Source organism: Lissotriton vulgaris, chromosome 7 (genome assembly GCF_964263255.1).
Source record: "Lissotriton vulgaris chromosome 7, aLisVul1.2, whole genome shotgun sequence".
NCBI lineage: Eukaryota > Metazoa > Chordata > Amphibia > Caudata > Salamandridae > Lissotriton > Lissotriton vulgaris.
The window spans coordinates 592,052,002-592,067,322 of NC_141695.1; the positions used below are offsets into that span (position 1 = coordinate 592,052,002).

The 15,321-nt window shown below is 45.0% G+C and overlaps 1 protein-coding gene across 1 annotated transcript in view; it reads left to right on the forward strand.

Moving 5' to 3' along the window:
• UBE2O (ubiquitin conjugating enzyme E2 O) overlaps positions 1–15,321 on the forward strand; it is a 620,140-nt gene that overhangs the window by 43,324 nt on the left and 561,495 nt on the right. Inside the window, exon 2 of the mRNA XM_086930688.1 lies at positions 13,898–13,957. Within this exon, the coding sequence (XP_086786814.1) occupies positions 13,898–13,957 (60 nt within the window). The remainder of the gene's footprint in view (positions 1–13,897; positions 13,958–15,321) is intronic.

Consider the following 15,321-nt stretch of genomic DNA (forward strand, 5'->3'; position numbering starts at 1 on the left):
AGTAAGCAAAACAGTCTCACAGCTAAGATGTCGAATTGTTTAAGTAGTCACACCAATTGAGGGTACTGACAATAGCAAAAGATTACTACAAAATGAAATGTTTTGGATAGAATTTCTAGAAACTCTAGCCCCCGAAAGGGTTAAATGATAGAGTAGAGATGAGCTACTTCTTATGATGTATATTGACAACTGTTTAAGGTTATTGCATCCATATAAGAAATGTTTATATGCAACATGAGCCCACACGAGATTTATTTATTTATTTTTTCATATTTATCACTTGTCGTTTCTTTAATCTTTTGCACCTATGGTTCTCTTCCTGTACAATTTTACACAATTTCTTGTATCACTAGACAGTGCCCTTGACAGGGCATCTTTTCTAGCACACTCTGTGAGTTTTAGAGCCAACACCAGACTCCGATCACGAGTACTTGGTACGTAGACACAAGTCCTGTTCTTTCTGCTTCTATTCGAGTATTTGTTAAGGGAACATTATTTGTCCCCTTCTCAGCATTTTTTCATGATTTATCCAGCGATTAGGAAGGTTTATCCCGATTACGTGATTTCATACGTTCCAGTTATTTTCGATTGGGACAGCGTTCAGGAACGTATATTTGTCCATTCCCTACCTTTGTTACCAAGAAGAAAGCTCTGACGTATATATGCCGCTCTCTCAATGGAAAATCTCAATACAGCTGCGGATGCGCGATTTGCACTGATCGCTTTTTCCCACATGGTAAGATTACTATTAACTCCTGGTGTTAAAGTTCTTTACCCCAGGCTTAACAAACTTGAATGTTAACGCCTACCGTATGTTTTCCATTTTCTGTTTGTCCACCTGAGTATTCGATCGCCACTGTTCATGATCTAGCCCTACCAACGGTGAGTGTTTTATTTTATTTCACTTCACTCAGTTGCTAACGCACCCGTGTCCTATTTTGACATCATGCCGTGAACATTGGGCATATTTATTTTTCCAGAAACACAAGGTTCTACCAGTCAGAACATTTTTGGAACGCATTCAGGACAACATCGATATTTACAAGGTACAACTACATCTGCATTCCCTTTATACCGCAAACGGCTTGTAGATACAATTATGTGTTTAAACATGGCATCCTCTTTGTGCAGGTTACAGCTTGTTTTTTTTAGGTCTCGCGGCCTATCGATAAGCGCATTGAGCGGAGCGAGAATTCAAGTGCTCGAAATCCTCGTCAAACCAAGGGCTTCTTGGTGCGGTTTTCATTAAGTTCACGTGAATCACGTGACCAAACAAGCACGCGCATTCACGGCCGCACAGCACATCAAAGGGCTTCGCCCAGCGTGCGCTCTGTGGCTTCTCCTCCCCTAATTAATCATGACTGGCCGGCCGGCCGTACTTTCAGTTTCCGGCCGCTCTTTTATCTCTCCCCCCACTGTATCTGTCACTCCTGTAAGTAACGCTGCCAGCTTGTGTAAGAAGATCTTATTTTACTTCTCAGATATATAATCATCATTTTAGAGCAGTTCGAAGGTATGCACCGCCTTCAGGTAGGTATTCAGGTATTCAAAAACGAGTTATTTGAAGCTCCTTTAGGTGTCCGTGGTACATTTATGTGGAACCTGACTCCTCCCCTTGTAGTCTGCCCGCAGGCCCTGGTCTTAAACGTCCTTTTCGAAGTTAGGTGTGACATGCTTGTTACGTACTCAGCGTGTTTTGGGTGGACACAAAACCGATTTCCGTCAGTCAGATGCCATGCTGCTCTTTGCAGTAACTGGTACTGCAGTAACATTAAAAGAGCATTTTCAAACCTGTAGAATGCAGAGTTTTCTTTAAAAAAAAAAAAGAAAAACACAAGATGGCGGCCTGAGCCCACCCTTTTTCCGTAAAAAGGATCGGTTGCATCACATAACCTGTGCTGAGTGCATTTTGTACCGAACACCGAAAAGTGCTTATTGACATTATTTAACTTTGATTGTATGATGTGTACTTTATCTCGGCTGCACTATGTTTATAGAGAAAGGAGGTGGAACCACATTCACTCCACAGAGTCTTCCTACCAGGACTTGCAACAGGTTGCTTGATTTCATAGAAGTAAACATATTAAACTTGGGTTCTAAAGATTCCAGAGTTCCTTATAGTTGGAGCAAATGCAGACATCTTAAATCAGTATTATAAATTTGAGTTCCACAATGTCGTATGTAATAACTGAAGGGTTATGCCTTGTTTTGTGCCCCAGGTTGGTGAACAGTTGAATGCCACCCTGGCGCCTTTAGTTACATATTCTTATAAGTGATGGTGATAGATACAAGTGGAGTATAAAGTCATGAACTCACAGCCTCTTTATATTGCTGTCCCTGCACACAACATAGTATTAGGTCTGGCTTAGAAACGTCTTTCGTGTTATTTAAAAACACTTATAAATACATATCTAAATCCATAAAGTCTTTGGATCTGCCCTCTTCATCCATTGTCCTGTTACATTGTTACTCTCGTTTCGCTTCTGCCCACCGTAGCATGCACCGTGGGGTAATAGGTCTACCACTTTTCATTCATTGACTGTTGTACACTGAGAATGACCACATGCACCAGGGCTTGTTGGGCCATTATGTCTTTCATTTCTATTTTATTTATTCTGTGAGGGTCCTGTAGCTCCCCAACTGGCAATTTTACTGTTTTCACTTTTAAAACTGTAACGCCTGTTGCATTTGCTAGCAAAAAAAAAATAAGAGCAGGCTTGGAAGGCTAGAACTGTTGCGCTTGACAATGCTTGTGTTGATTCTCTGTTGGATGCTGTCTCTTGAATTCTAAGATGGGAACACTTTAATTCACAGGGCAAGATCTTCGTTTACATTTTGAGGATTTGCTTCTGTTTTAAAACATTGACGCACATTACTTGCCATGAGGATGGGAGTCTTGTAATTAATTGGCAGGGTAGTAAATGGAGGGGGAGGGCGGGGCGTTGGGGGGTGGGGGGGAAGGGGGCGCCTGCAGAACGACCCTCTCAGGTCAGCCCCATAAAAATTGGTCATTTGGCTGCAGCACATTAAATGCTTTGAGAGTGGGACACAGCGCTTCATTGTGCTGTGGTGCAATTCTGACATTTAGGACGTGTCGTACGCTGAGGCAGCGAAGCCTTTGTCGGGTGAGAAGAAATGCGCCCTTCTCCTCTGAAATAAAAAAAAAAGCACTGTTCAGTTTACACGACCAGTGATATCCACACATTTCCCCGTCATCTGGGTTATTTTTGCAGCATATTTGGTTAGAGCGCTGGGTGTCAAGATTTGCGGGTAACGAGGCGCACCCCTATGTTCTGACCTTGGTTACGCCGCCCACCCGTTGGTGCGGGTAACTTCAGACAGCAGTGGTGTCGGCACGTGCTTCGGGCATCCCATGCCGCCAGCTGTAGGGAGCAAATCACACCAAACACAAACCCACTCAGTGCCACATAATTATATGCTACATATTTACACTGTGCTCAACACAACATACACTCCAAATACCACTCCGGGCCACATAATTACACGCCACATAATGACACTGCGCTCAATGCAACATACACTCCAAATACCACTCAGTGCCAAATAGTTACACTGCATTCAATTCAATATACACTCCAAATACCACTCAGTGCCACATAGTTACACGCCACATAATTACACTGCACTCAATGCAACATACACTCAAAAAACAACTCAGTGCCACTGTGAGACTTGGCCCTTTCCCCAAAATTTTTCGCTTTTTATCCCCTGTTAATTTAGAATGCCCCTATGGAAACAACAGTGTGTAGGCCTTGTGTGGTGGAGAAAGGCTTGTGTAGTGTAAAACTAGTGTTAAAATACAGGTACTTCCTACCCCTAACATGGCCGCCACAGACCACTGCTGCAGCAGCGTGGTTTAGTGGGCGCATTCTAGTAGCCAGGGGCTGGCTGGAACCCTCAGGCAATGTATCCATCTTAGCCTGCCAGCCTGTCCACAGGTAGAATGGTGGAACCTCCGGAAGCCTCTGGGACCTTCTGGGAGAGGTGAGGTGACACCAACTGACACCAACTGACACTACCAACTGTCAACTGGCATTATAAAAGGAAAGGGAGGGAACTTTCCTGAGGAGAGAAGCTGACGGGAAGACCTGGGGAAGTACCTACGCAGGAGGATAGGCAGTGGGGGTCAGGGCAGGGTCTTATGATGCTGGAATGACAGGGCCTAGTGTGCTGCTTTACAAGTGTTGAGGTATCCTGTTCCCCCCCCACTGACCTAGCCCCGCGGCAGGGAACCCCCAGGGACCACTTGAGGGGATTGGCTGAGGAGATCCAACACTAGCCACCAACTTAACCCCCTTCAAGGAAACAAGAACCCAACTGCTATTTACAAGGGCGCGAGAAACAGCTGCGCCAAGAAGAAATTAAGGAACCAGTAACCAAGAAACTAAGGGCGCAAGAAACATCCCGCCAAGAAGAAAACCAAATCACCACAGGACTTTTGAGGAACCCAACAGGTATTGGCGCTGTGTCGCTCCCTGTGCCCCCTGACGCCACCTGGGGTTCCTGCGCTAACCTGCCACTGCTGTGTGGCTTGTCCTGTGAGCTGCCTCTATTTTTAAGCAACTACTGATGAAGCGCCAACCTAGAAACTGCCTAAGCGCTACATTGCCCTCCAAGCGCTTGACTGGTGAAGAATTGCTGTGTCCTGTGGGAGCGCTGTGAATTGCCTGCAGGGCGGTGGAAGTTGCCCCCCCTGTAAAGCGCTGTGAAGTGCCCCAAGTGCTAAGACAGCTACTGCTGAAGCGCTAGCCTCCAGAACTGACTGAATTTGGCCCCAGCGCTAAGGCTGTCATCTGCTGTGCCCTGAAAGCTCTATAGTCTATTAGTGTAAGCGCTATTGACTGTCTATAGTAAGCACTGTATTGTTTCCCTCATCTGGAGAAGCTCTGTATTAGTGCCTCTAAGCGCTATCTTGTATGCCCCTGCGAAGCGCTGTGAAGTTGTGAGGCGCTGTACATCTGGTAGCTGACATTAGGTACCAGCACTACATCAGCGAAGCGCTTCTGTGCCCAGGATTACTGCCCTGGTTTTTATTGACTGTCCCTTCACCCAATTACCCCCGTCGAGAGTTACCTCTCATCTGCTGTGAGCTGTGGCCAGGAGAGATCGGCGCCGGATTGTGACTGGGACCCCTGGGGCACCATTCGCGCATTAGTCTAGTCCACCCCGGGATCCACTGAGGCTGAGGAACCTTGCGAGGCTTCCTCTCGTGAGCGGGACCCCGGGGGCGCTTTCCGCGCTTCCGTGTATGGCCGAGGGACAACCGGTGGTCTGAGGAAAGCCGGTGAGACACTTCTAATTGGCGCCTTCGCGCATGCCTGGTTGTGGCTGTTTTTCCCCGGAAGGAGGGGCAGAGGAGTGAGCAGGCCCAGGAGTAGAGTGTCTGCTCTACGAACGAGCGCAGACTGAGGCGGCGCCAGCCTAGCGCTACTGCGCATGCCCGCAGAGGAAGCGTTCTGGAAGTCCGACGCTGAGGAAAGGCGCCACAGGTCTCCAGGGAGCGCCGAGTGATCTGCTATTCCCTCCTGCTCGAGCGCCACACTGCGGATCTGGCGCGAGCAGGGAGGGAGTGTTGGGAGGCCCGAGAGGGGCTGGTGAAGCATTGAGCAATTTGCCCCGGTTGGCCTCCGCTTGGGAGCCCTACTGAGGAGCCGGCCCGAGCTCTGAGGGCCTCTTCAGTGGTAAATCCCTGACCCCCTTCGTTGGCTCTTCCCCTGGTGAGCCTGAAGCAGGACGATCCCAACTTCCAGTAACAAGTAAGGAGGGAGAGACATGGGGGAGTGACTTCTACTCCATAAATTGGTGCCATAAATTGAGATGCTGGCCCCCTTGAGTACAGCGTCCATGAGGAATCCCTGGCCAGGTTTTATGGGAAGCGGAATTAAGTGCTATTTACCAATATCACCTTTGATAAGATAAGTAGAAGAATTGCAAAGTTGTTCATTCAAAGGACACTGGTTACCTGAGCTAAAATAAGGGCTGAGCTTGCCAATAGTTAAAGTAATGTTGTGATGAGGGATGCATTTGAGTAAGCAAAGTATGATAATTGCACTACAGAGCTAATGAGATGTACTACTAATACTGTTTAGTGTGGTAAATTGATACTTTGAAAGTGCCTTTATTGACTTTCTGATAAATGTGATGTGGCTTGATCTGTTAGGAAGTGTTCTACATTCCTGCCTAATGCCATGTTTAGTTAGAACTAATGGGATGTCTACATAATGAGGTGTTTACTTAAAGGGATGCCATCCTTGTTGCATGAAATGCATATTCCGGATTGCTGAAATGTTTTACTCCTATTTAGTGCTATATGAATTTAAAACCTACCGTTAGTTATCTGCATATTTATAGATGTGAAACGCTCACCCTTGTTTGGTGAGGAGTGGGTAAAATGCCCACAGAACTAGTGAGACGCAATGCTATTTGGTTGTCTCTTCAATATATTTCTTTCAGGTGCTGACTCAAAGCAAGGCGGTAGTCAGGCCTGTGTTCTTCAAATATTTATTTATCTAATATTTAATATTTATTGCATATTCAAGATTCATTCATCTAGTATTTATTACAGAGAAATGAAACATATGTATTTGTAAAGGTAAACTGAAAAGCTAATGTTATAATGAATTTCTTCTACCCTGATCCTGCTCCATCTACCAGATTATCTATCTTAATAAAGTTAACTTGAGTTTTTACACAAACTCACTGGAGTGGTGTCACTAATTGCGTGCCCAGGTTTCTGACTCAGTGGTTGCGTGTGCTGCATGGTTGCTTTACACATAAGCTTTCTGATGCCTACCCGCTCGTGCCATGCTACCCTAGGGGACTGGTGACCCCAGTTCCAACAGCCACATAATTACACGGCACATAATTACACTCTACTGAATGCAACACGCACTCCACACAATACCACATAATTATATGCTACATAATTACATACACTCAATGCAACATACACTCCAAACAATACCACTCAGTGCCTCATAATTATATGCTACATAATTACACTGAGCTCAACGCAACATACACTCCAAATACCACTCAGTGCCACATAATTACACTGCACTCAATGCAAAATACACTCCAAATACGACTCAGTGCCACATAAGTATATGCTACATATTTACATATGCTACATATTTACACTGCGCTCAACGCAACATACACTCCAAATACCACTCAGTGCCACATAATTACATGCCACATAATTACACTGCACTCAATGCAACATACACTCCAAATACCACTCAGTGCCAATTAGTTACATGCCACATAATTACACTCTATCGCATCACCACAGCATCACTCAGCACCACCACATCACTCAGCACCACCACAGCATCTGTGCAACCATTCAACAACAACTGGTTCAAATATGTTCTCTCAATGTTTCAAGCTTTATTACAAATGTCACATAAAGATGTTAATATTTCACTTCTGTTCTTGGATTTTCATCACAATAAAATACACTGAACATAATCTTCACAAAAGTTATTTACAAAAGTTTAATCTATTGCCATTATAAATTACAATAACTTTTATTAATTAAAAAAATTAAAATCAATGGTTATTCGTAATATCAATACATCCAAGTCACGTAAATACAACACATATTGCATTACAAATGCTATAGGTGTCACATTTGCGTTGTCTTTGTAAATGACAAAGCTATTAATTTCGCTATTTTCAAAACCAACACATAAATAAAAAATGTCATTTACAATACCAATAGCTCAAACTTTCCTAATGCGAGACCGATTGGCAACGCCAGTGCTTGTTCAAAATACAGGTACGCTTTTTTCGTTTCATTGTGAATATTCTTCCCAGTATTCCATTGATTATTCCTGGTGATGAGGCCACGAGGATTAACACCACTTCCAGATTTTGTGTATGTACTTCACAGAACTTTATTGATCTCGGTTATTAACTCTCACTATGCTGGCCTGAACACCCTTTAGATCTCATTTCCACCTATACAATTCTGCGCACGTTTTGGTTATTTCAACATTTTTCTTTTCTGGGCTCACTTCACATTATGCATTCGCATGCGAGTACAGTCGTCAATTGTTGGGCTACAGGATTCTCTACATTCAACTTGCATACACATGTATATTTACAAATTTGTTTTACAGATTTGCCCCTGAGAAAGGGACTGAAGAGTCCCGAACTGCTTCAGGCTTTACATCAATGTTATGATACAAGCTGTTACTGTAAAGTTTGCAACTAATTGTATATTTGGTTTGGATTGTAAAACACAATTGGAATCTAAATGATATTTCTCTCTTACTCATCAAAAATAGCAGATTGTATGATGTGTTTAATACAATTTGTTTATGAACCACAATACAGATAAGATACAACATAACGGAGTTGTGTTCATAACGATATTTTGTAGACTTTAGGATTACACAAGCAATTTTTGCAGAAGATGCAATAGAACGGATAGTTCTAAGTGGAAAGTGCGCACTGTATTCAGGGTCTCATCCTGTTCGTTTTTAGGTCGAGCTGACCTAGCATTCAATGCGAAAGCATTGAATGCTGTCAGCAAGACAACTAATGTTACCCGTATTTGGGAATGTGGACAGCAGTCAGACGCGCGCCTGTTCATTGTCAGATTTCACCGCGGGAGCGCGCTGCTTGCTGTGTGTGCAGTGTCAGTTTCGCTCCCCCCCCCCCGCCGCACACACACAGGAGCGCACCTACACACATACTCACACACATACACAGACCCCCCCCCCCGCCGCCGCCACCGCCGCCACATACATACAAGCGCACCCCCCCAAAGCCCCACTTACCGCCATTCTAAACTTCTGCAGCCTCCGCGGGGCTCTCCCTCGGGCATGGGAGCCCGGCGTCACCAGCACTGCTTCTCTCCGTGGGCGCGTGCGCGGGCTTCCGAAGATGGAAGTCCCGCCCCATGGAAGGTTTCGGATTCGCTCACTTCGCCCTGTTTTTCATTTTCTTGTTACAAAAGAGCCGACCACTTTTCACATCTTCTGAAAACGCAGAGCTTAACATTTGTTTTTAAGACTTTTCCGGCAAGAGATATTTGACGGGGCTTAGGGCTAGAAGGAGAGCATGTGCAAATAACAGTCCTGTGTTTCGCTCACGTCAAATTTCGAGCTTTTCGGTGTGATCCAGGCTCATCATCTGCTATTAAATCCTGTGCGCTACAGCGAGGCCCACCGGCGCGTCAGGCATCGCCTCTTTAAGAATGAACAGCTGCCTGCGCAGAGATTGGAGAGGGAGCTGCAGAGGGGAGCATCGGAGCCAGCACTAAGTGGCAGAATTGGCAGGGGGCTCCAAGCATAGGCGCGAGGATCGCGACTACCGGCGAGGGGGGCGTACCCTAGAGAAGGTAAGGTTGATAGGCGAACCCATCTCAGTAATCGTGCAACCTCAAGCCTGGAGGGAGCGAGACGGGGACTTAAACACCTGTCCTCCGCTTCCATCATATGTGGCCTGCAAACACGGGCTCTGTGCCTGAGCACTGTGGTGCGTGTGATACAATTTCACTGGCTGCAGCATTCATCATAAAATAACATTGCGTGCGTTTAGTCCGTCATTAGTTATGTCTTGGTGTTTAGTATGCAAGGGGCGCTCGTGCAGCGGCGCTACGCTACCAGGGAGCACGCTGTACACCCATGTCTAACATATTGGTTATGACAGCTAAATGCAGACGTGAGTACTATTGCTGGGGGCCCGTGCACATCTTCTCTCACAAATGAAATAGGAACATTAGCTATCACCTTTAGTGCGTGCATTGTCACAATCGCAGGCTTCTATCGATTTATTAGTTTTGTAAAAATAAAAAATAAAGTCAGTGCACCCATTGTTACTATCCCAAACAGTGCATGCATAACTGCTATTGCAGGCAGGAACGTGCATGTCTGCTCTCACGGGAAGTGCAAGTAATTCTGACCACCACATCCACCACCACCACACCCCATCCACCACCACCACCGCATCCACCACCACCGCATCCACCACCACCGCATCCACCACCACCGCATCCACCACCACCGCATCCACCACCACCGCATCCACCACCACCGCATCCACCACCACCGCATCCACCACCACCGCATCCACCACCACCGCATCCACCACCACCGCATCCACCACCACCGCATCCACCACCACCGCATCCACCACCACCGCATCCACCACCACCGCATCCACCACCACCGCATCCACCACCACCGCATCCACCATCACATCCACCATCACATCCACCATCACATCCACCATCACATCCACCATCACATCCACCATCACATCCACCATCACATCCACCATCACATCCACCATCACATCCACCATCACATCCACCATCACATCCACCATCACATCCACCATCACATCCACCATCACATCCACCATCACATCCACCATCACATCCACCATCACATCCACCATCACATCCACCATCACCTCCACATCCACCATTACCTCCACATCCACCATGACCTCCACATCCACCATGACCTCCACATCCACCATGACCTCCACATCCACCATGACCTCCACATCCACCATGACCTCCACATCCACCATGACCTCCACATCCACCATGACCTCCACATCCACCATGACCTCCACATCCACCATGACCTCCACATCCACCATGACCTCCACATCCACCATGACCTCCACATCCACCATGACCTCCACATCCACCATGACCTCCACATCCACCATGACCTCCACATCCACCATGACCGCCACATCCACCGCCACATCCACCAACACATCCACCACCCCATCCACCACTACCACCCCATCCACCACTACCACCCCATCCACCACTACCACCCCATCCACCACTACCACCCCATCCACCACTACCACCGCATCCACCACCACCACATCCACCACCACTTCCACCACATCCACCACCACCACATCCACCACCACTTCCACCACATCCACCACCACCACATCCACCACCGCCGCCGCATCCACCGCCGCCGCATCCACCGCCGCCGCATCCACCGCCGCCGCATCCACCGCCGCCGCATCCACCGCCACCGCATCCCCCAGATCCACCACCACCACATGAATATGTGTGTGGCGCTCTGTGTGTGTGCAGGTGCAAATGCAATGTTCTTGGATTTTCGTCACAATAAAATACACTGAACATAATCTTCACAAAAGTTATTTACAAACGTTTAAGTTATTGCCATTATAAATTACAATAACTTTTTTTTTTTGATATGCAGTCTGGTACGAAAATGAAGAAAAGCACACAAAGCTGGTATTTTCGCCTCGGATTCATAAATACTTAAAACTGTAAATGGAAGGTGTAATATGTTAATATTTCACTTCTGTTCTTGGATTTTCGTCACAATAAAATACACTGAACATAATCTTCACAAAAGTTATTTACAAAACTTTAAACTATTGCCATTATAAATTACAAAAACTTGTATTTAAGTATTAATTAAAAAAAATTAAACCATTGTCATTTGTAATATCAATACATGTAAGTCACGTAAATACAAAACATATTGCATTACAAATGCTATAGGTGTCACATTTGTGAAAGTTATAACTATTGGCATTGTAAATGACAAAGCTATTAATTTCGCTATTTTCAAAAATCAAAACCTAAATAAAAAATGTGTCATATACAATACCAATAGCTCAAACTTTCCTAATGCGAGACCTATTGCATTGCAAATGCTTGTTAGGTTAGTCAACAGCACGTGCCGTCAACAAGTGCAGCAGTGGTGCACCCTAATAATAAAATTAATTAAACAATTAGATTAAACAATTAATTGTAACTAAAAAAATGCTCTAACCGGGAGTGCTCCACCACCTTTCACATTGGAAAAAGAATAAGCTTGGCACAGGTAAAGCCAATAGGTGTAATGGACAAGACCTGTTGTGGTAGTGTTTTGTTATCATCCTGTCAGTTTTAAGGGGGCAAGTGGGACAGGCAACATGATTTTTATCCACCTAAATTATTTGAGGCTGGAACGTACGCTTTTTGCATTTCTTAGCAGCAATATGCTTGGTTGCTTAAGCTCCTAGGGAATGTGAACTAATAGAGGCGTGTTGACTAAGGAACTGTTATCAAAAGAGCAGGCAAATGAAGAAAGCACATTAAAAGGACATAGCCAAATAGCAGTGCTAATTGGGAAGTTGATGTTTTGTGCATAAATAGATTAAATTAACTCTCCTGAGAATGCAGCAGACCTTCTATGAAGGTAACTATGCTAGCAAGTTACGTTATAGGAGATTAAAGGCACAGAATGCTAGAGTGTTCATCGCTCAATTTAATGCACCATGTGGAGGCCATGGGGTGAGCCATAGTATTGGAAACCAAGAGTTTCACGGCTATCAAACATTTTTTATAGGGTGAAGGAAGCAACCCATGAGGTGACTGCTCCTCTTTCATAAGCCTTGTAACTTCTGGCAGAGTGGATGGTTCGTTATAAAACACACTGATCGGAGTGAGGTGGCGAAAACTGTACATGCTTCTGGTATGAAAGACACCCTGCTTCAGTGGGCTCACTGACCAATTTTATAAATCTTTCTTCAACACTCTGGAGTTGCCTCTCACAACATGATTTAATTAATTCTCACAGGAATAAGCAGTGACATCCACATTTTGGAAAATGAGTGCACATACTCAAAGCGGGTAAATATCTGTAGAAATGCAAGTCCTGTAGAAACATAGTCCTGATTAATACAGAAGTCCGAATTTTGAATAAAATATCAACTAATGTATTGCTTATTCGAACATGGTCATGCATGATTCGTTAAAGATAGGCAGAGCTCAGTAAATATCCGCATCATACTTGCTGAAGAAACACACACGAAGAGGTGCTCTGCCATGTTGTTTAAAAGGGTTAGTTCACAACTATCAGAAGGGACTAAATACTGAATAAATTAATAAAGGGGCCTCAGGTAAAGTCTTACCCCATGGCAAGCTGATGCTTTCATATGCAAGAGCCGCAGACAATGGACAAAAGACTGAGAAAGTACATTTGCAAAGCAGTACCTGTTGGGAGTAACCCCATGTTCTTGTTGTTTGCCTTTATTATTGAGTGCTTTACTATAAAAAATGCAGTCCTTCTAGGACATTAAAGGAATTTGGTTTGACTCTGATGTACACATACATATTTCTTAAGATGACTTCCAGTTCACTCAGAGCCAGAAGAATCCTTGTTTGCAGTACCTTGGAGTTGGGAAGGACTTCAAACAAGTTTCTGTTTTTAAATTGAACTGAGTGTAGCAGATTTACTAGGTGATGTATCGTCTTCGTTGGCATTTTAGTTGCCAGGGAAATCCACGATTATTTTGGTGTTTAACTTGATGACTGTTAGTGTAGTGGTGCATGGTCAACTGGCCTGGGCTTAAATGGTACATCCAAGTGGACCTTACCAGGTGGCAAACTATCTTAACGCTTTATGTAGGGAAACCGGCTATGATAGAAACAAGCACTGGCAAAACCAATAGGTTGCACCAAAGGTAAACCTATTAACGTTGTCAGTGTGTGCTTTTTATATTTTTATTTTATTTTTTAGACTTGTTGCAAAGCAGCGCAGGCATTTTTGACCCAGGAAAGTTGGAATGGTTTAGCGCTTTTATGTAGACAAACTGACCTGTATTTAACCCCTTCCATGCGGATGACGGCCGGGAGCCATCATGGCACACAGTGCTCGTGTGCTGATGACTGCTCCCGGCCGTCATGACCGCACCCGCGATTGGAATGTGCCGCACAGGCGCAGAATCGCGGCCGCAGCCAGGGGGTTAAAGCGCTCCAGCACCAGTGTTTTGCCTTCATTTTTAGAATTAACATGCATGTCCTGGTGACAGAGTTTACACTATGGATTAAGCTGGTTTTTTGTTTGTTTTTTAATCCACCCTCTAGTTGAAGCTGGAAGATCGCTCCGTGGTGCCTCGCGATGTGGTCAGACGCATGAGTTCAAATGTAAGTAAATGACAACTGTTGTTCTCTCATGTCAGTTGCATGTATTTAGCCAAACCCATCAAGTAGCGGGAACCGCATCCTGCCCAGCAAACTTGATTCCCTAATGTAACTATCTGACTCATTTCAGGCGACTAGAAGTGGAACCAAGTATGTGCAGATATGGGTGTGTTCATATTGGAAGCTCAGAGGCATAAGCGTCCTTTGTATCTGCGCGAAAAAGATCTCATCCAACAGTGCCTACCTGCGCTCAGTAATCTACAGCAACCCTGTATACTAATGCTCAAATCCATCACCACTACAGTTGTAATTACCTACCCACCACCCCATATATTTAGTATCTTGCAGCTACGAGCTTCCTAGTTAACCCCTAAAACTGAATTACTATGTAGTAGATTTTATAATTGAGAGCAGCTAATGGTTCTTCAGCGACTGACCATTGTAATTTGTGCAGTGCACCTTGTTCTTGCCACTTCCCCAGACACGCATTGGTTAAGTGTATGCACTGTGAAGACTAACACAATTAAAGAACAGATACACATCAGATGAACCCACTAGTCTGATTTAATTCATTACTTTTATAAAAATTGTGTATCTTTTTTTTTTTAACAGTTTTTATTATGTCAATCGTCAAATACAATGCAGAGCTCTGTAACCCAGAGAGATACTGCCACATGATACACAAGAAGTATTGTGTTGACTGTTAGCATATACATTATGCAAAAATTGAAATAATAAAGAAACCAACCCCCCGCACGGTCTTTGCTCCACACAATTAATAACACATATTCACCCGAACGTAAAGGACATTGTCCGCAGGACCCTATAGGTCCAAAATCACAACTCCTGCCCAATTTAACCCCCCACTGCCACATCCCCTAGGTCCAAGCCTCTTTAGGTCCCCCACCTCTTCCAGATCTTAAAATGCTTCAACTGGCACCCTCTAGCTTTGAAAATAGGAACCTCCAAACCCATATTGAACTCCAAGCCATTTTTCCGTGCCGAGAGCAATGGTGGAGCCCATCCTTCCACTTACACGAGCAATGTCCAGTTTAACCAGCGTAAAACCCAGTAGCATCAGATGGTGCTTATAAATATTTCCCCCCACCCCCTCTATTATATGCAACAGCAACAATTTTGGGGAATAAGGGATCTCCCACCCCAAAACCTCAGCAATACGGGCCAAAACCCCACTGACAAATTATGTGAAACGGGGTACCATTTGCAGAGTTGCATCACAGGCACATGGGGTCGCTATCAAGCCCGCCTTCCACAGCCTGACGCGAGTATAATATATGCGGTGAAGATAATTAAATTGAGCCGCTCCTCGAGGGGACACAATTGCTTCCGTCCAGTGCTCCCCATCC